The 21,297-nt window shown below is 57.0% G+C and overlaps 1 protein-coding gene across 1 annotated transcript; it reads left to right on the top strand.

Moving 5' to 3' along the window:
* Positions 1-310: 310 nt before the first annotated feature.
* Positions 311-21,246, top strand: ATP4A (ATPase H+/K+ transporting subunit alpha). The gene is made up of 23 exons (XM_030543241.1): positions 311-322; positions 1,868-2,005; positions 3,638-3,697; positions 4,516-4,719; positions 5,053-5,166; positions 5,525-5,659; positions 5,922-6,039; positions 6,560-6,828; positions 8,521-8,719; positions 9,093-9,202; positions 9,690-9,824; positions 10,042-10,234; positions 10,703-10,878; positions 11,114-11,250; positions 11,495-11,645; positions 11,942-12,110; positions 12,343-12,497; positions 12,758-12,881; positions 13,437-13,582; positions 14,312-14,445; positions 14,928-15,029; positions 15,851-15,942; positions 17,578-21,246. The coding sequence occupies exons 1-23, from the start codon at positions 311-313 to the stop codon at positions 17,604-17,606; spliced, it is 3,102 nt and encodes a 1,033-aa protein (XP_030399101.1). The 3' UTR covers positions 17,607-21,246.
* The last annotated feature ends 51 nt before the right edge of the window (positions 21,247-21,297 follow it).

Raw genomic sequence — 21,297 nt, 5'->3', positions numbered from 1 at the left:
CACCAGCGTCAGGCATGTTGGCTCCCTGGGGGGTCATCCCAAGGTGATCGCAGTGTTTTGTTCTCCACCTGCCGAGGTTATCGGCTCCTGGTCTGTGACTTCAAGGCTCACGCAAAACGGGGGCCCGGCTATGGCACCGCAGCGTCGGCAGTGGGCGGGGAAGGTCCCCGGGGACAGTATAAAAGGCTCCGTGACGGACACGAGTGCTTGCCCGGGCTGGACTGCCAGCACTAGGTGTGCTGCCGCCCATCTGCCAGAGCGGCCCCCATTCCCAGTGTGTCCCGCCTGCCTGGGTGCCCAGAGAGCCAGGATGGGGAAAGCGGTAAGGGCCCAGCTCTGATTCTCTATGGTGGGAAGGGACCAGACGCCAGGGTGCTGGGTGTCCTTGTGGATAGCTTGATAAATAGAGAGTGTGTTCAGGGCCAGATAGATAGATAGACAGGGTATATGGGGATGGATGGCTAGATGGATGGGTAGATAGAGGGGGAGTATATGGGGATGAATGGGTAGACAGAGGGAGTATAGGAGGGTGAGTGGATGAATAGTTAGATGACTGGGTATGGGGATGGATGGATAGAGGGGGTATGTGGGAATGAGTGAATAGAGGGTGTGTATAGGGGGGATGGATATAAGGGGTACATGGAGCTGGGTGGATAGAGGGTGTGTATGGAGATGGGTGAATAGAGGGGGTATGTGGGGATGGGTGGATAGAAGGGGTGTATAGGGGGGATGGATAGAGGGGGTACGTGGGGATGGGTGGATAGAAGGGGTGTATAGGCGGGATGGATATAAGGGGTATGTGGGGATGGGTGGATAGAAGGGGTAAGTGGGGGGGTAAGTGTGGGATGGGTGGATAAGGTGTGTATGGGGGGGATGGGTGGATAGAAGGGGTGTATAGGCGGGATGGATATAAGGGGTATGTGGGGATGGGTGGATAGAAGGTGTGTATGGGGATGGGTGGATAGAGGATATGTGGGGATGGGTGGATAGAAGGGGTAAGTGGGGGGGTAAGTGTGGGATGGGTGGATAGAAGGTGTGTATTGGGGGCGATGGGCGGATAGAAGGTGTATATGGGGGAGGGGGGATGCACAGAGGATTTTGAAGTCGCACCTGGTTAATTTCACAGCTGTTTTGTTCTTTGACTTTCCAATTGGAGGTGGCGGGGGGGGAGGGTAATTGAGTTGGATAAATGGCGCCCCCTAGGGGCCGTGCAAGGAACAATTGGCCCAGCTGTGACGCTCCCACATGACTGGCCATCTCACAGCCAGAGGATCTGCAGCCAAGGAATCCATGGCCCCGGCAGGCAGGGCTGGCCCCGATGCCCCAGCGGTGCTTTGCTATAGGACCCTGGCTCAACAGGGGGCGGTCTCCCTTTTGCACCAGCCTTTTGATAGCTTAGAGAACAGCTGTCAACGAGAGGAGAAGTGAACGGCACCACTCCTCCCGTGCTAAGAGCCCCAGCAAACCCCTTGGATGCAGGGTCTAAGGAAGAACAAAGGGATGTGAACTCATCTGAACCAGTGCTATAGGACCCAGGAGTCCTGGCTTCCAGCCCTCTCTGCTCTAACCACTAGACCCCACTCCTCTCCCAGAGCTGGGGAGAGAACCCAGGAGTCCTGACTCCCAGCCACTGCCCCCTGCTCTAACCACTAGACCCCACTCCCCTCCCAGAGCTGGGGAGAGAACCCAGGGTGGCTGAGCTGACTACCCCAGCATTGAGACTCCTTATCACCTACTGGCAGCAGTAGTAGGGCTGTTATCTTGCAGAGACCCAGCTGGGTCCCTTCAGCACAGCCCTCTACTTGCTGAGCTCAGGGAGCAGCTCCCCCAAAGGCCAGCAGCAGTAGGGCTGTTCTCCTCTCCACAGGACCAGTACGAGATGTACTCGGTGGAGATGGAGAAGCAGGGCAATGGTGACATGGACGTGAAGATCAAGAAGAAGAAGACGAACAAGGCGGCGAAGAAGAAAGAGAAGCTGGAGAGCATGAAGAAAGAGATGGATGTGGTGAGTGGGGGCAGCCGGACTGGGCTCACTTGCAAGACTCGGCGATGGGCCTTGCACAAAGCTCTGTTGCTCAAGCAGCCGGCAGTAGTAGTAGAGCTGTTAGCTTCTGTGGGGAGCTAGCAGCAGCTGTAGAAAACCCTCATCTCAGAGCAATAGGCTCAGGCTCTCAGCAGACCCAGGCAGCGTCACTGTGTCTGTCACACTGAGGGCAGCTCCCCCGTCTCCCAGTGACGAGCTCAGGCTCTCAGCAGACCCAGGCAGTGTCACTGCATCAGTCATACTAGGGGAAGCTCCCCCCTCTCCCAGCGACAAGCTCAGGCTCTCAGCAGACCCAGGCAGTGTCACTGCATCAGTCATACTAGGGGAAGCTCCCCCTCTCCCAGCGACGAGCTCAGGCTCTTGGCAGACCCAGGCAGCATCGCTGTTTCTGTCACACTGCGGCAGCTCTCCCCTCTCCCAGCGACGAGCTCAGGCTCTCGGCAGACCCAGGCAGCATCGCTGTGTCTGTCACACTGGGGCAGCTCCCCCCATCTCCCAGCGACGAGCTCAGGCTCTCAGCAGATCCAGGTAGCATCGCTGTGTCTGTCACACTGGGGCAGCTCCCCCCTCTCCCAGCGACGAGCTCAGGCTCTCGGGAGACCCAGGCAGCGTCGCTGTGTCTGTCACACTGGGGCAGCTCCCCCCTCTCCCAGCGATGAGCTCAGGCTCTCGGGAGACCCAGACAGCGTCACTGCGTCAGTCACACTGGGAGCAGCTCCCCTGTCTCCCAGCGACGAGCTCAGGCTCTCGGGAGACCCAGGCAGCGTCGCTGTGTCTGTCACACTGGGGCAGCTGCCCTATCTCCCAGCGATGAGCTCAGGCTCTCAGCAGACCCAGGCAGCATCGCTGTGTCTGTCACACTGGGGCAGCTCCCCCCTCTCCCAGCGATGAGCTCAGGCTCTCGGCAGACCCAGGCAGCATCGCTGTGTCTGTCACACTGGGGCAGCTCCCCCCTCTCCCAGCGATGAGCTCAGGCTCTCGGCAGACCCAGGCAGCGTCGCTGTGTCTGTCACACTGGGGCAGCTGCCCCATCTCCCAGCGACGAGCTCAGGCTCTCAGCAGACCCAGGCAGTGTCACTGCATCAGTCATACTAGGGGAAGCTCCCCCCTCTCCCAGCGATGAGCTCAGGCTCTCGGCAGACCCAGGCAGCATCGCTGTGTCTGTCACACTGGGGCAGCTGCCCCATCTCCCAGCGACGAGCTCAGGCTCTCAGCAGACCCAGGCAGCGTCGCTGTGTCTGTCACACTGGGGCAGCTCCCCCCTCTCCCAGCGACGAGCTCAGGCTCTCGGCAGACCCAGGCAGCATCGCTGTGTCTGTCACACTGGGGCAGCTGCCCCATCTCCCAGCGACGAGCTCAGGCTCTCAGCAGATCCAGGCAGCATCGCTGTGTCTGTCACACTGGGGCAGCTGCCCCATCTCCCAGCGACGAGCTCAGGCTCTCGGGAGACCCAGGCAGCATCACTGCGTCAGTCACACTGGGAGCAGCTCCCCTCCTCCCAGCGATGGGCTCAGACTCTCAGCAGACCCAGACAGCATCAGTCACACTTGGGGCAGCCTGTTCACCCACTCTGGGATCCCTTCTCTCCTCCAGGACGATCATCAGCTCTCGGTGGAAGACCTGGAGCTGAAGTACCAAACCAACGTGACCAAGGTAAGGGCCCCCGAGATGGAGGCCGGGTAGGTCTGTGCCTCTCAACCCAGCTCCGGGTGCTGTTTACTGCTCCACTACATCCCAGGGGCTAGAGTACAGCACACCTTCTCTGGCAGTGGGCCCACCCACCCAAAGGTGACCGTGCCCTCTACATGGTAGCCCATCCTCACTGGGCTTTGGGAGCCACTTCTTTTTGGGCTGGAGGCTCCTCCTTCAATTCCTCATGTATTCAAACAGTCTCTGACCTGTCCCCAGGGCTGTGAGCTTCCTCTAAGCAGTGCCCCAGCCAGGTTTGGAGGGCATCTCCAGAGCTGTGAGCTTCCTGAGGGCAGTGCCCCAGTTGTGGTGAGAGGGACACCAGCCAAGAGGAGGAAGACTGCCATAAAGAGTGCTGTTTTCAGCCCTTGCTGAGAAATCTGCTCAGGCTCTCTGCAAACTCAGGCAGGCAGCAGGCACATTTCAGAACTTTTCTCCTCCACCACAAGAGCTAGAACCTGGCTTAACTTTTTTTTAATGAAAGCTGAGATCCTGCGGCATTCATCTGACTCCAGGAGCTGGGGCTTTGAGTCTCCATCCGGCCCTGGGTTCATGTGGCTCTTTGGAGAGGAAACTGAGGAAGCTATAGACAGCAAAGTGGGTGGACAAAGGTGATTCTGGAGAGCCTAGATACACTCAGCCCCCACCCCTTTATTAAAGCTCCACCCCCACCTAATAGCCCTGCCCCGTGCTGTAGCTTCACCCCTATATTATAGCCACGCCTCCACATAGCATAGGGGTGCCTCCACCTAACATGAGACACTCTCTCTATCTGCATCCAGGGCATGAACAGCACAGTGGCAGGAGAGATCTTGCTCCGAGATGGCCCCAACGAGCTCAAACCCCCCAAGGGGACCCCTGAATATGTCAAATTCGCCCGCCAGCTGGCCGGGGGGCTGCAGTGCCTGATGTGGGTGGCTGCTGCCATCTGCCTCATAGCCTTCGGCATCCAGTGCGGCCAAGGAGACCTGACCAGCGCAGATAACGTGGGTACCCCACGGGGGCAGGAGGGGGCAGGACGCCTGGGTTCCATCCCTGGCTCTGGGAAGGGAGTGGAGTCTAGCGGGTTACACCAAGGGGGGCTGGGAACCAGGACTCCTGGGTTCTATCCCTGAGTCTAGTAAGGGAAGGGAGTCTAGTGGTTAAAGTGTGCGGGGAAGAGGCTGGGAGACAGGACTCCTGGGTTCTCTCCCCAGCTCTGGGAGGGAAGTGGGTTGTCCCAGGCTCTCTGCAGACTTGGGCAGCTTGGCAAAGCAGGGGACGCCGCTGGGCCAGGGGATGAGTAATAATCTTTCTCCCTATACCCTCTCCCGGGGCAGCTGTACCTGGCTATTGCCCTCATCGCCGTGGTGGTCGTGACCGGCTGCTTTGGCTACTACCAGGAGTTCAAGAGCACCAACATCATCGCCAGCTTCAAGAATCTCGTGCCACAGGTGAGGACTAGGGTGGGAGAGGAACCCAAGCCATGGATACCTCAGTCATTGTACTGGGAGGAGGGGTCTAGTGGTTAGAGCAAGGGGGAGGGGCTAGAAGCCAGGACTCCTGAGTTCTATCCCTAGCTCTGAGAGGAGAGTGCTTAAAGCAGAGCCATACCTATGTGCTGCTGTTCCCCAGCTGCCCCAACCCAGCTGCATCTCAGCCCTGGGAAAGTTGTCACTGTGCGGTGTTATGTGCAGCTGTGCCCCACCCCAGAGGTGGCTGCATCTCAGCACCGGATGAGCCATCCCCGTGCGGTGTCCCCATGTCTGGCCATAGCTCCAAGGTTAACACTGACTCTTCTCACTCTCCTAGCAAGCCACGGTGATTCGGGACGGGGACAAATTCCAGATCAATGCCAACCAGCTGGTGGTGGGTGACCTGGTGGAGATCAAGGGCGGGGACAGGGTCCCGGCCGACATCCGGATCATCACGGCACAGGGCTGCAAGGTGCGAGGGGCTGCGTTAGCTCAGGATGGGGGAACATAGGGTGTGTGTGTGTGTGTGTTTGTGTGTGTTGCTGCCTCCTAACTGGACAGTGCCTATCTGTCTGCCCAGCTGATCACTTGGGCACCCATTGATCTAGCCCCCACTCCTGGGCCTGCTCCCTCACCCACCACCCCACAGCCTCCCATCCATGCCAGAGGCCTCCAAGCCAGGGAGAGTTGGGGGGACGTAGGGTGGCACTGACCCACTGGGCTCTTTCTTGCAGGTGGATAATTCGTCTCTGACAGGGGAGTCCGAACCCCAGACAAGAGCCCCAGAGTGCACCCACGAGAGCCCGCTGGAGACCCGGAACATCGCCTTCTTCTCCACCATGTGCCTGGAAGGTGCCAGCAGGGAAGGGCCCCATTGGCGCGTGGAGGGGAGACCTGGCTGGGGGATGACTCAAAAGGGGGCACTCTCCCCTGGCCATCAGGGCTGGCCCCAATGCCCCAGCATGGTGCTAGGGGGCGCTGTGCTGCAGGAGGCAGGGTGGGGGCTCTCCCCTGACAGTTAGGGCTGCCAGGGGAGAGCCCCCACTCCACTCCCTGCATCACAGCGCCTCCTAGTGCCATGCTGGGGCACTGGGGCCAGTTAGGGCTGGTCCCGTTCATGGGTGGAATGTGGGGTGGCTCGATGGTGGACACTCTCTCTAAATTCCCTCCTGTGGTTTCAACTGGATACAAGATTCTCCTTCACATCTTGTCCTGAATCATTGCGCAATGTTGCTGTGAGGTTGTTCCCCAGCTGCCCCACCCCAGAGATGGCTGCATCTCAGCGCCGGAGAGCCCTCCCTTGGCTCCTTTGTGGCCGAGGCCACACCAGTCATTGTGTAGTCATCTCAGCTCCATCTCTTCTCCCCACCAGGCACTGCCACCGGCATCATCGTTAACACCGGAGACCGCACCATCATCGGGCGCATCGCCAGCCTGGCCTCGGGCGTGGAGAACGAGAAGACGCCCATCGCCATCGAGATCGAGCACTTTGTGGATATCATCGCCGGCCTGGCCATCTTCTTCGGGGGCACCTTCTTCATTGTCGCCATGGTGATCGGCTACCCCTTCCTCAAGGCCATGGTCTTCTTCATGGCCATTGTGGTGGCCTATGTGCCCGAGGGGCTGCTGGCCACTGTCACGGTGAGTCCACCTTGACCAGCCTTGGCGGGGCCCTGACTCCAAGCCGCACTCACAAGGGACCTAGTCCAGGTTTTGTGCCAGCTTCACCCTGACTCCAATCCAGTCCCACAATTGATCCAGTCCGGGTTTTCTTTCAGGTTCATCCTGACTCCACTCCAGTCTCACACTAGATCCGGTCCAGGTTTTATACATAGTTTGCCTCCGATCTCGCTTTGTACTGGAGCCAGTCCATGTTTTATGTTGTTTTCACACTGATACCAATCCGGCCTCACACCGAAACTAGACCAGATTTAATGCAGTGTTTAGACTGACTTTGAACCAGTTTTGTACTAGATCCAGCCCAGGTTTTGTGCAGCATTTAGGCTGATTCCGATCCAGTCTCAATGTGGATCCAATTCAGGTTTTATGCATTGTTTAGACCTACTCCAATCTGATCTCAGTCTGGATCCAGTCCAGGTTTTCAGTCTCACTCTGGGTCCGGTTCAGGTTTTGTAGTGTTTAAACTGACTCCGATCTGGTGTAACAGTGGATTTTGCGTTATATACCATGTGATGTTAGTGAATCCAGTCCAGATTTTATAAATAGTTTGAGTCCAAGATAATTTCATATTGGATCCAGATTCAGAATCCTTCAGACTGTATTCAGGGACTTCAGTCTGGCCTCACACCAGATCCAGTCCGGATTTTGCAGTATTTGGACCAACTCCCTATTCAGTTCCATATTAGATCCAGTCTAGATCAGCGTTTGTCAAATGTGGCCACCAGGGGCTTTTCTTGCGGCCACGGCCTCCTGGGCATTGACTGGGTTGGTCCCTTCCCCCTCTGGAGCCACAAACACCGGAGAAGCGGGCTACCAGTGAGTCCCCACCTGCCCCCCCCCTTACCCTGACCGCCACTCGCTCCCTGGCCATCTGCCCTATTCCTCCCACTGTCCCCCTTCCCACCGCCCCATCCAGGGCTTAATTGCCCCCTGGCTTACCAGGGGTGAGTAAATCTGCTGTGGAAATTGATATTAACAAATATACAAATATTACTTTTTGCAGCTGCAGACTTACTTAGCTAGCAAGTCTTTTTTTAAAAGGCAACCACCACCAAAAGAAACAACAAGAGACAAGAATGTGCAAAGGTCCTTATTTGTGTTTCTCGTCTGTTTAGGTCCAGTAAAGACTAGAAAACTGGAGATTATCATTGAGTCTGCAAAAAAAAAAATTCCTACATAAATAAATTACAAGGATTTGGCTGTGTCTATGTGCAGATTTAGTTGTTTTTCCTAAAGTTAATTCAGTATTTTAATAAAAATGTTCAGTGTGGCCACACTCTGAGGCCACCAAAGAATTTCTTGTGAGACTCCCTGGTCTAGATTGGGTGCAGCATTTGCTCTGGGTTTACCCTGACCCCATTCCAGGTTTCAGGCTGTTTTTAGATGATCTCCACTCCAATTTGAGTTTTCTACAGTGCTCAGATCTAGTCTCTTATTGCATCTAGTATAGATTTTGCATAATGCTGTTTACATTAATTCTGATTCAGTTTCAAATTGAATCCAGTCCAGATTGTGTGCAACATTTAGACTGACTCTGATCCAGTTTCATACTAGATTCAATCCAGATTTTGTGCAGCATTCCTACTGACTGATCTGGATACACTTTGCTGTTTATGCTGACTCTGATCTTTCTTCCTTTCCCTCCCTCGGCAGGTCTGTCTCTCACTCACAGCCAAGCGTCTGGCTCGAAAGAACTGCGTGGTGAAGAATCTAGAGGCAGTGGAAACTCTGGGCTCCACCTCTGTCATCTGCTCCGACAAAACGGGTACCCTAACCCAGAACCGCATGACTGTCTCCCATCTCTGGTTCGACAATCAGATTCACACGGCTGACACCACAGAGGACCAGTCAGGTATGGGACCCTGTTCATCCAGCTGCTACCATCCTGAGGTGGCTGCATCTCAGTGCCAAATGAGCTGTCCCTATCCTGTGTTATGTGTGGTGGTTCCCCAACTGTCCCGCCCCAGAGGTGGCTGCATCTCAGCACTGGGTGAGCCATCCCTGTTCCACAGCTGCCCCACCACAGAGGTGGTTGTATCTCAGCTTCAGGCGAGCCGTCCCTGTCCGGTGTTATGTGTGGTGGTTCCCCAGCTTTCCCTCCCCAAAGGGGGCTGCATCTCAGTACCCAGCAAGTCGTCCCTGCTTCTCTAGTGCTTTAGGACATTTCAGGTTGGAAGTGGGAGAGGGAATTCCTCGGCTGTTATATCAATTTCTTTCTCATTCAGGGCAGAGCTTCGATCAGTCATCAGAGACATGGCGAGCTCTGTGCAAGATCGTGTCTCTCTGCAATCGAGCCTTTTTCAAATCAGGCCAGGACAACGTGCCGGTGCCCAAGGTACGGCCAAGTATGCAGGAGAGACGAGATGGGCAGCATAGACAGCTTGAGCGCATATCATTTAATAGGGACTTAGATCTGATATACAAAATGGGCTCAGCAGGGGGTGCTCTCCCCTGGTGGGTGCTGTGCTGCAGGGAGGAAGGGGCTTAGCAGGGGGCGCTTTCATGCTGGTCATTAAAAGATCTCATGACTCTAGGCTCAAGAATCAGGGTGTTTCTCTCTTGCTGCTCCAGCTCAGGATAATTCCACCGTGCCTCCGACATGCACTTTCATTTAGATGTGGCATTGTTTTCTCTGTCATAACTATTCAGTAGTGTCTCTGTGCAGCTGTTCCTAAGCTGCCCCGCCTCAGAGGTGGCTGCATCTGAGCGCTGGGAGAGTCATCCCCAAGTGGTGTTGTGTGGCTGTTCCCCAGCTGCCCCACCCCAGCATCTCAGCACTGCTTGGGAGTCCAGATTCCACTCACCTGTTCTCCCTTCTCCAGAGGATCGTGATTGGAGATGCCTCAGAGACAGCGCTGTTGAAGTTCTCCGAGATCACGCTGGGGAACGTCATGGAGTACCGGGAGCGCTACAAGAAAGCCTGTGAAATCCCCTTCAACTCCACCAACAAATTCCAGGTCAGCAGGGGTTTGCGTCCCAGCCCTGCAAGGCCTTCAGCTCCAGTTAAAAGGATAAGAACCTTCTACTGCTACCAGCTCATGTAGTGACTCCCAGAGAGGGAATAGGACCTAGGTGGCCTGACTCCAAGGCCCCTGCTCTAACCACTAGGTCCCATCCCCCTCCCAGAGCTGGGGATAGAACCCAGGAGTCCTGACCCTCCTGTTGTCTGCACAGCTGTCCATCCATGAGCTGGAGGACCCGCGGGACCCCCGGTACCTGCTGGTGATGAAGGGAGCCCCGGAGCGGATCCTGGAGCGTTGCGCCACCATCATGATCAAGGGGCAGGAACTGCCCCTGGACGAGCAGTGGAAGGAGGCGTTCCAGACGGCGTACATGGACCTGGGGGGTCTGGGAGAGCGTGTGCTGGGTAAGGGGGCATGGAAGGGGGCTGGGGGAGGGCATGCAGGGTAAGGGGGAGTGGATGAGGGCTGGGGGAGGGTGTGTGGGGTAAAGGGGCATGAATGGGGGCCGGAGGAGGTGTGCTGGGTAAGGGAGCGTGGAGGGAGGCTGGGGGAGGGCACGTGGGGTAAGTGGTGTGGAGGGGGGCTGGGGGAGGGCATGCTGGGCATGGATTGGAGGGGCCTTAGGGAGCGGGAGGTGCCCTGGGTGTGGGGCATGTGGGACTGAGGTGGGGAGGTCTGTGCATGGGACTCATGGGGCCAAGACAGGAGGCCGCCCAAGGTGTGGGGGGGAGAGGGGCTGATCATAGAGGGAATTCCCAGGCCTAAGAGGGATGAGGGATCCCCAAGCATTGGGCACATGGGACTGGGGTTCTGGGGAGAGGGGATCTCAGTGCCCCACCCCTCATGGGCCCTGGCCCCGCTGTTCCCCGCAGGGTTCTGCCACCTGTACCTGGACCCAGGGCAGTTCCCACGCGGCTTTGCCTTCGACACAGAGGACATGAACTTCCCCACCAGCGGCCTCTGCTTCGCCGGCCTCATCTCCATGATCGACCCGCCCCGCGCCACCGTGCCTGACGCCGTCATGAAGTGCCGCACGGCCGGCATCCGGGTATGGCGCCACTGCCCCAGGGAAGCTCACAGCTCCAAAGTCCCCTCCCACACCCTGCATGGGGCACTGCCCCAGGGAAGTTCACAGTTCCAAAGTCCCCTCCCACACCCTGCATGGAGCACTGCCCCGGGGATGCTCATAGCTCCACAGTCCCCTCTCCCACCTTGCCTGGGACACTGCCCTGGGGAAGTTCATGCTGCCACCTGGAGTGCTGATGCCCTGCCCCCACCTCTAGGTTATTATGGTGACTGGAGACCACCCCATCACGGCCAAGGCGATTGCGGCCAGTGTGGGCATCATCTCAGAGGGCAGCGAGACGGTGGAGGACATCGCCGCCAGGATGCGCATCCCCGTGGAGCAGGTTAACAAGCGGTGAGAGCCCTGCCCAAAACCGAGAGAGAACCCAGGAGTCCTGGCTCCCAGCCCTCCCCTGCTCTAACCACTAGACTCCACTCCCCTCCCCTCCCAGAGCCAGGGATAGAACCCAGGAGTCCTGCAGGGTGGCTCATCAAGGGGCATTGTGTGGGGTTTCGCTGCAGGGGGTGCTGTGTGGTCGGCTCGCCAGGGACCACCGTGTGGGGTGGCTCAGCAACGGACGCTCTCTCTCCCTCCCCAGGGAGGCCCGGGCCTGCGTGGTGAACGGGGGGCAGCTGAAGGACATGGAGACCGAGGAACTGGTCGAGATCCTGAAGATGCATCCCGAGATGGTCTTCGCCCGGACCTCCCCCCAGCAGAAACTGATCATCGTAGAGAGCTGCCAGAAACTGGTGAGGCACCCAGGAGCGAACCCACCCGCTCCCTCTGCCCATTGCCCTGCACTCAGTCCCGTGCTTCTGGCTTTCATGTTCATTCGTTCGTTCGTTCTTTTTCATTTTCTTTCTTTTCTTTGCTTTCTCTGGCTTTCACATATTTTCTTTTCTTAATTGTTCTTCACTTTATTTTGTTGTTATGGCTCTTTTTCTTTCTTTCTTTCTTTCTTTCTTTCTTCTCACCACACCCCAGTGTTCTCCCTCCCTTCCACTTTGTCCCTCACCCCCATGACCTGCCTGTCTCCCCTCCACAGGGTGCCATTGTGGCCGTGACAGGTGATGGGGTGAACGATTCCCCGGCTCTGAAGAAGGCTGATATTGGGGTGGCCATGGGCATTGCCGGCTCTGATGCGGCTAAGAACGCGGCTGACATGATCCTGCTGGATGACAATTTTGCTTCCATCGTTACCGGCGTGGAGCAAGGTGCCCATGGAGCAGGGGGCTTAGACCCCAAATGGGCCAGGCAGCCTGGGGGCCAGCAGGGGGCACTCTCCCCGTGGTGTGGGGGGCACTGACAATGGGGCTGGGACCTCGAGAGCAGCTGGGAGCATCTCCCAAGCAGGGGGTCTCTCCCTAGGACAGGGGCAGAGGGTACCGGAGGGAGGTTCGGACATCTCCCCAGCAGGGGGCGCTCTGACAGCTATGTCCTGTCCAGGCCGCCTGATTTTTGACAACCTGAAAAAATCCATCGCGTACACCTTGACCAAGAACATCCCGGAGCTGACCCCGTATCTGATCTACATCACGGTCAGCGTCCCCCTGCCTCTGGGCTGCATCACCATCCTCTTCATCGAACTTTGCACTGACATTGTGAGTATGGGCGCTGGGCTGCAGGCAGCCGGGTGCGGGCTCTCCCCTGGAGGTCAGGGCTGGCCCCGATGCCCCAGCATGGAGTTAGGGGCTGCCGTGCCTCAGGGAGCAGGGTGGGGGCTCTCCCCTGGCAGTCACGGCTGATGTCCCAACACAGCACTAGGGGGGTGCTTTGATGCAGGCAGGTGGGTGGGGGTGCTCTCCCGGACACCTGGGTTCCTCAGCTCAGCCCTGCGAGTCTCTCTCTTTCTCCCTGCTAGTTCCCCTCGGTGTCCCTGGCCTACGAGAAAGCCGAAAGTGACATCATGCACCTGAAGCCCCGGAACCCCCGACGCGACCGGCTGGTGAACGAAGCCCTGGCTGTGTACTCCTACTTCCAGATCGGTGTGTTCCCCGCAGGACGCCTGGGTTGTCTCCCCAGCGCTGGGACAGGAGTGGGGCCTAGTGGGTTAGAGCAGAGGGGGCTGGGAGCCAGGACTCCTGGGTTCTGTCCCCAGCTCTGGGAGGGGAGTGGGGTCTAATGGTTAGTGTGGGGGAGCTGAAGGATCCAGTTCAAACCCTCTGTCCCCCCTTTTTCATAGCTCACCATTTAATAACCTCTTGTTCTGTTGGCTTCTCCACATTAATTAACCCTCTTTAAGGGATTGACATTGGGTCAGATTTGGGGGGCCAAGGGGTGGCTCTGACATATGGGAGGTGGGGCTGGACCTCAGGGGCAGAGCCAAACAGCTCATCCTGCCTCCCCACTAGAACTCATTGGTGGAGCCAAACCCCTCTGGCCCTGCCTCCCCAATAGAAAAGGTGGGTGGAGCCAACCACAGCTGGCCCTGCCTCCCCATCCCTCTCTGTTGGGAGCCAGCAGGGGGCAGCACCAAGTCCCCAGGGTGCCGGGGGCATCCCACCCTCATGGCTTTTCCTCCCCTCCCCCCACCTGCCCAGGGGCCATCCAGTCCTTCGCTGGCTTCACAGACTACTTCACGGCCATGGCCCAGGAGGGCTGGTTCCCCCTGCTCTGCGTGGGGCTGCGGGCCCAGTGGGAGAACGACCACCTCCAGGACCTGCAGGACAGCTATGGGCAGGAGTGGGTGAGTGATGGGCCATCCGAGATAACAGCTGCTGCCGGGAAATGAAGCAACTAGAGCCACCTAGAGGATAACAGCCATACTGCTGCTGCTGGGGAATGGAGCGACTCCGTAGCCCCACCTAGAGAATAACAGCCATATTGCTGCTGCTGGGGAATGGAGCGACTCCAGTAGCCCCACCTAGAGGATAACAGCCATACTGCTGCTGCTGGGGAATGGAGCGACTCCAGTAGCCCCACCTAGAGGATAACAGCCATACTGCTGCTGCTGGGGAATGGAGCGACTCCAGTAGCCCCACCTAGAGGATAACAGCCATACTGCTGCTGCTGGGGAATGGAGCAACTCCAGTAGCCCCACCTAGAGGATAACAGCCATATTGCTGCTGCCAGTCTACTGGAGAGACTTCTGTCAACTTTAGCTCCAGTGGTAGAGGTCTGGACTGTGAATCAGAGTGTGGGGGGGGGTCCAGCCCTCTCCCTGGGGCAGGAAGGTTGGCAGCAAGGCCTGGGATACTAGGGTGTGTCCTTCTTGAATGTCAGTGTACGGGCAGGAGACTGGCTGGCTTAAGGGAATGGGACTCAGCCTTTCCCTTCTAGGGGGAGCCAGCTCCAATCTAGCCCCAGGGCCCGGGGGACTGGCTGGCTCAGGGGATTGGGGAATGGGACACGGGGTCTTTCCCCACGTGGATGGTGCTGGAGGCTGACTCTGACTGGTCGCTGTCCCCACCCTCAGACATTTGGGCAGCGCCTGTACCAGGAATACACCTGCTACACCGTCTTCTTCATCAGCATCGAGATGTGTCAGATCTCGGACGTCCTCATCCGCAAGACTCGCCGTCTCTCCGTCTTCCAGCAGGGCTTCTTCAGGTGAGCAAGGAGTCCACAGGCCACTGGGGAGAGACCCCAGGAGTCCGGGTGACCCTTTGTTCTGCGTCCGTTCTCAGCTGCCTCCCCTCCCACAGAGTCAGCTGCATCTCAGCGCCTGGCAAGCCATCCCCAGGTGGTGTCATTGTGTGGCTGTTCCCCAGCTGCCCCACCCCAGAGGTAGCTGCATTTCAGCACCGGATGAGCCATCTCGATGCACGGTTGTGTGCAGTTGTTCCCCAGCTGCCCCACCCCAGAATCAGCTGCATTTCAGCTGTGCAGCTGTTCCCTAGATGCAGTGCCCCAGAGGTGGCTGCATCTCAGTGCCAAGCAAGTCATTCACAAGCATCCTCCCAGGACACTACAAGATGGAGGTTTGGTCTCGGGTGTCCCTGTATCACTGGCGGCTGCATGGAGAGCATGTTAGCCAGGGGCAGCTGCCGTTCACTGGCCTCGCCCGAGCTCACGGTCTGCTTCTCTGGCAGGAATAAAATCCTGGTGATCGCCATCGTGTTCCAGCTCTGCCTGGGCTGCTTCCTATGCTACTGCCCTGGCATGCCAAACATCTTCAACTTCATGCCCATACGGTGAGAGCTGGGATGTGCCCTGCTGGTTCAGCCCACTGCGGCGCTAGGGGGTGCTGTGCTGCAGGAGGTGGGGTGGGGGCTCTCCCCTGGCAGACAGGGCTGGTGCCAATGCCCCAGGGGCGGCACTAGGGGGTGCTGTGCTGCAAGGGGCGGGGTGGGGGCTCTCCCCTGGCAGTCAAGGCTGGCCCCGATGCCCCAGGTGGTGCTAGGAGGCATTGTGCTCCAGGGGCTGGGAGGGGACTCTCCCCTGGCAGTCCGGGCTGGCCCCGATGCCCCAGCATGGCACTAGGGGGCGCTGTGCTGCAGGGGTCAGGGTAGGGGGCTCTCCCCAGGAAATCAGGGCCGGCCCCGATGCCCCAAGTGGTGCTAGGGGGCGCTGTGCTGCAGGGGGAAGGATGGGGGCTCTCCCCTGGCAGTCCGGGCTGGCCCCGATGCCCCAGGGCGGCACTAGGGGGCGCTGTGCTGCAGGAGGCGGGGTGGGGACTCTCTCCTGGCAGTCCGGGCTGGCCCCGATGCCCCAGCATGGCACTAGGGGGCGCTGTGCTGCAGGGGTCAGGGTAGGGGGCTCTCCCCAGGAAATCAGGGCCGGCCCCGATGCCCCAGTGGTGCTAGGGGGCACTGTGCTGCAGGGGGAAGGATGAGGGCTTTCCCCAGGCAGCCAGGGCTGGCCCCGACGCTCCTGGAGGGCCCTGTGCCCCTCCTGTATTCAGGGTTGGTTCCTCAACCTGGCTTAGTGACGGCTAAAGGCCCAGTGCTCTGGCTGAGCGGGTGCTGCCGTCTCGTTCTCCGTGGCTAAGGTCTCTCTCCCGGCTCCTCTCCAGATTCCAGTGGTGGCTGGTGCCGTTACCTTATGGCATCCTCATCTTCGTCTATGATGAAATTCGAAAGCTGGGAGTCCGCAGGCACCCTGGAAGTGAGTAACCAAGAGATCACGCGAGCAGCTGTTCCCCAGCTGCCCCACCCCAGAGGTGGCTGCAGTTCAGTGTCCGGCAAGCCATCCCCATGCGGCATTATGTGCAGCTGTTCCCCAGCTGCCCCACCCCAGAGATGGCTGCATTTCTGCACCGCACAAATATAACCTATCAGGGTAGAACTCAGACTAATGAGCCGCAGTGTCACCCCTGCCCTGCAACCCTGGGTGCCTTTAATGCCTTGCTGAAGTAGCTCCCAGCTGGGCCGCTCACAAACAGCCTAACAGGTTGCAAACCACACAGGTGTGTGGGTGCGTAACAGCAGCCTGCCAGCCACCCCCGGCTCTCCCCAGCCTGGGTTATACAGTGGGGTGACCCCTACACACTCCCGGTCTTAGATTTCCCCCCAGAAATGTCTGGCCTGCCCTGCCTAGTCCCCTCCTCAACAATACAAACTCTTTAAGTCCATTATTCCTTTAAGACAGAGGTTTTCAACCTGTGGGCCGCGCACCCCCGGGAGTCCGCAGACTGAGTCTAAGATTTCCAAAGGGGTCCACGCTTCCATTTAAAATGGAGTCTTCAAATGGAAAAAGGTTGAAAACCTCCCTCCTTTAAGGGACCCGCTTGCCGGCTTCTTTCCCGCAGTTATTCGAACCTTTCCGTTTAAACTCAGGGGTTTAGCTACACCACGAAAACCAGCTGATTCACGAGCCGGGGAGACGGCTTTTACGTGAGGCCACGTTAACAAGGCATAAAAATGAGAAACGGCTCTCAGGAAAACAAAGAGACGCGGTTTCCAAAGGCCGAACCCAACAAACGATAGCAGAGCCGTTGACAATAGTGCTGCAGTTTCAATCACGCCGTCTTTTAATAGCATGTGCTGCAAACAGCCACAGGAGACACATGAAAGAGCCACTCACGTGGCGTCTGGGGCTCTCTGCCCGGCAGGTTGCTGACCAGCTCTCAGGCCGTGACCCCCGCCCCGAGCCAAGAGCCGATTTCCTGTCTCTCTCCTGCAGCAGTGAGGGCAGGGCAGGGCGAGGGAGGGGGTGCCCTGGGGCGGCTCCCCCTTCGTTTTATAGGCTGGTCCCCACACAGCAAAGCAGTTTCAACTAGGAGCCACCTCCCACTGTCCTAAGAACCAGGTCACGGCCCCTCAGCCTTGGTTGCAGCAGGCTCGGGTGGCTGGGTGCCCTTTGTCACTGAGGACCTGATTTGGCCACTCCCCAGGTTTCTCTGGAAAACAGCCTTTTAGTCAAGAGCTCGGCTTGCATTTCTAACGTCACCTCTGGCGCTGCGCCTCCGGGCCGTCTGCCACCGTGTTATTGCCCAGCAAAACTGGAGTTTTTCAGTACTGCCGCACGAGGCCTTGTACAGTCGTACAATAGTGTGGTGGTTGAGGCGTATTCTGGCACAGTTGAGTCATCCCAGTCTGGTGTCAGGTGCGGCTGTTCACCGGCTGTCCCACCCCAGAGGTGGCTGCATGTCAGCCCTGGGCAAGCGACGCACATGCAGCGTTATATGCAGCTGTTCCCCAGCTGCTCCACCCCAGAGATGGCTGCCTCGGTGACATGCTCTAATGCTGGGATCCTCCACAGCTCCAGCAATCTCACCGTATTATTCATTCTTTTCCGCAGGCTGGTGGGACAAAGAACTTTACTACTAAAGGCAAAGCTCTGCCCCGCGGCTGCCGCACCCCCTCAGCCTCCTGCAGCACCTCAGGCCTTACATCCACTCTCTCAGTGCAGCAAAAGAAATACAGACGCCCCCGCCGTGCTCCCAGTCCCTGCTTCCCCAGCCTGGAAACTACTGGAGAATGCAAAGCCTCAGCCAGCCCCCTCGGGCCAGGGGCACCAGCCATGGAGGGAACAAGACTGGCCCACTCGCTTCTGTTCATAGCTAGTCCTTGCTGCTCTTTTTGCGTAGGTGGCAGCAGGACTGCTGGGTTTTACCCATGGCTCTGGGAGGGGAGTGGGGTCTAGTGGTTAGAGCCAGGACTCCTGGTTCTGTCCCCAGCTGTGGGAGGGAAGTGGGGTTGAAGGGCTAGAGTGGGGGTTGGAGGCAGGACTCCTGGTTCTCTCCCTGGCTGTGGGAAGGGAGTGGTGTCTAGTGGTTAGAGCAGAGGGGGGCTAGGAGGCAAGACTCCTGGGTTCTATCCATATCACTGTTTCCCATTGGTCAGGCACTGCTCACCCCTCCCCTTGCTAGGGTGGGGGAGTGTTAGCAGATGCCCAGTTCCCATGGCAGGCGTGGCTAGGTAGTGGTGGCTTTCAGCTGGCCCATCTCTGCAGGGATAGGACACAGGGAGCCGGACAGATATCACCAATCGGCTTCAATTCCCAGCTCTCCCCTCTCGCCTTGGGACGCCTCCCTGGTTTGCATCACACGGACCCAGGACGAGAAAATACTCCATGAGGGGCTGACAGACGGGTGTCCTGTCTCCCTGTGTTCCCGGAGGAGCCAGCCCAGTGGAGTTCAGTGTGGTTCCATTGTCCCCCTACGTGGGATGGCAGCTTGGAGGACAAGCAAGAGGAGGGTGGGGGACTGAGCTGAACTGCAGCCCTCCCCTCACACACACACCACACTGAGCATCTGCCCATCTAGCCTGGTATCCCGTCCACAGCACCTGCTGCCCTAGATTGGACCCATCCACCCTGGTATCCCATCACCAGCATCTATCACCTAGCTAGCCTGCAATCTTGCTCCCCCAGATCAGACCCATGGGCCCATCTAACCCAGTATCCCGCCTCCACCCTGGCTCAGACCCCTTGGCCCCCACTCCCCCTCACTGATCTGTGCTGGATTCCTTGGGGGAAGGAGCACAGTTCCCACAATGCACTTGGCTGCCCCATGGCAGGGGCCTTGATTCCAACCTGACCCCGAGGTGGGGCTCACCCTTCCCAAAAGCTAGGGCCCCCTGTCCACCCAGCTACCACCAGCAGGGACGCCACACACACACACCACACCACTCCAGAGACCCCAGCCCCTGGAATCAGCGACCACAGGGGCAGGTCGGACTGCTCCACGGATATAAAAATCAACTGTTTATTGGTAATGATTAACTATTAATATCCAATGCTTAATTTAATTTAAATGGGATTTTTTGACGGACGACAAATCCAGTTTTCTTTCAAAAAAACCAAACCGATTTGAGATCCCGACCGCCTCCGATCACCGCCACTCAAACAGCAGCGCAGCCGTCCACGCTTGCTCCCAACATTTTACAGAAAGTAAAGCCACCGAGCGGCTGGAAATAGCCGGCACGGGAGTTCGCTAAAGGGTTAACCCCACTTTCAACAGCCGCTGCAGAGAGAAAAGGTTCTTTCCTTCCAGCTTCGGCAAAGCAAAGTCAGGAAAGCCACTGAGCTGAGCGAGCGGAAACGCTTCTTTTCCTCTTCCAATGGATGAACAAAAAACTAAGCACAAAATCTGCTGGGGCAAAAATCTTGAAGGATTTGGTGACCAAAACCAATTACTTCAACCCTCTAACCCCAGGTAACCTTTCCTTTGTCTGATCAATTAGTTTTAAATGCAAACTCTGGTTTGATAAATGTACTTGGACTTCTAATGGCTCCAGCATAGTGAACGTCATTTTATTTAACTAATAAAAACAATTTTAAAAGGCCGGTTTGTGCCTTTTTAAACACATTCCTGTTTTTTAAAAGCAAACCATCTTTTGCAGTTGTCTTACTACGTATCATAGTCAAGGTCATTCTACTGAACCAATAAAAACCATTTTAAAAGGCTGGGTTTGTGCCTTTTTAAATTAATCCCATTTTAAACACAAGCCATATTTTGATAAACTTATTCTTCTGATCAAAATACGCTTTGCTTTTAAAAGAGGGAATTCGTTTAAAAAAGGCACAAAACCTGCCTTTTAAAATGGTTTTTATTAAACAAAATGATCTTAAAGACAAAGTAAGTTCACATTGCCGACACATTTAAGGTCATTTTATTTAATTATAAGATCCGTTTTTAAAAGTTTGGGTTTTGTGCATTTTTAATTGCGTTCCCATTTCCATTCAATGGCAGCTTGACCCCAGTCACAAGCAGAAAAAATGATTGTGCAAATAAGGAACTTGCTGTTTTCTAATGTGAAAAAATTCAACTTCTGAATAAACAGCTGTTAGGCGACAGAATTGCTTAAATAAATGTTTCAAGCCATTTCCGCAGTTCTGTAGCTTAGCAGCCATTCATCCAGGGGCTTAATTTTTTTGGATTGTTAGAAAATAGCGAACAACACGGTCCTCATTCGCCGGATCCATCTTTTGGCTTTAGCAAAAAGCAGCACCAAATTTAGCACCAAGCCCGGGTTTAGTTGTAACTTACGAGGTCTCGGGTGCAGAACGGGTGGGGGGGGGGGCAACCTTTGATAACAATGGGGATAAACTCGAGAGAGTCTAGAGGAGAGGGGCAAAAATGAGCAAAGGTTCAGAAAACCTGAGCTGGGAGGGAAGGATAAAAACCTGGACTTGTTTAGTCTTGAGAGACGACTGAGTTGGGATCTGAGAACAGGCTGCAAACATGTTTCGGGCCCTTCTAAGGAGGAGGGAGATCAAGGCAGAACGAGCAGGAATGGGCTTTACCTGCAGCCAGGGAGATGGAGGTTGGATATTAGGAAAAACTCTCTAACGCCCAGGGGAGTTCAGCTCTGGAATCGGTGGTCAAGGGAGGCCATGGGATCCCCGTCACTGGAGGTTCTTAGGACCTGGTTGGACAAACCCCCCGTCAGGGCTGGGCTGGGCTGGGGTTACTGGGTCCTGGCCTGGATGGGCTCGGAGTCCCATTGCAATGACTGGGTTTTCATGGTTACTGGCCAAGGAGGCTCAGGGTTTCCTTAGGGAAAAAAAATCACTAGAAAGCACAGCTGGGAAGCCAGGTTTACGCGGCTGGTTATGGTGCCGGGTTCCTGCGCTCGCCGATTTGAATCCTGATTAAAATTGATTTAAATCAATCCACCCAAGCCTAGCGCCAGTCTATTCTGCCCAGGAGGGGAGTGGGACCATCCCCTGCCATGCTGGGTTCCCCGTCCCCTGGGGGAGGCTCCCCCAGCCTCACAGACCTGTTGGCGCTGGGACGCTGCCCACCAAGAGCTGTCTCCAGCCACTGCCCCTGCCCCCTGCCCTGTAATCACCCCTGTTTCGGAGTTCATCATCCCGCACTGGATCCGGCCCCCTCCGCTGAGCTGAGCAGACCTGGGTCGATTCCCACCCTGAGAGATAGAGGGTGCCCAGCACACACGTTCACACACACAGGGCAGGGCTCATCCCCTGCTAAACCCAGGGTTGTGAGTTCAATCTTTGAGGGGGCCATTTGGGGATTGGTCCTGCTTTAAGCAGGGGGTTGGACTAGATGAT

The sequence above is a fragment of the Gopherus evgoodei genome, unplaced genomic scaffold (genome assembly GCF_007399415.2).
Source record: "Gopherus evgoodei ecotype Sinaloan lineage unplaced genomic scaffold, rGopEvg1_v1.p scaffold_31_arrow_ctg1, whole genome shotgun sequence".
NCBI lineage: Eukaryota > Metazoa > Chordata > Testudines > Testudinidae > Gopherus > Gopherus evgoodei.
Note: the sequence above shows the minus strand (reverse complement) of the source record. Positions and strands in the feature narration are given on the sequence as shown.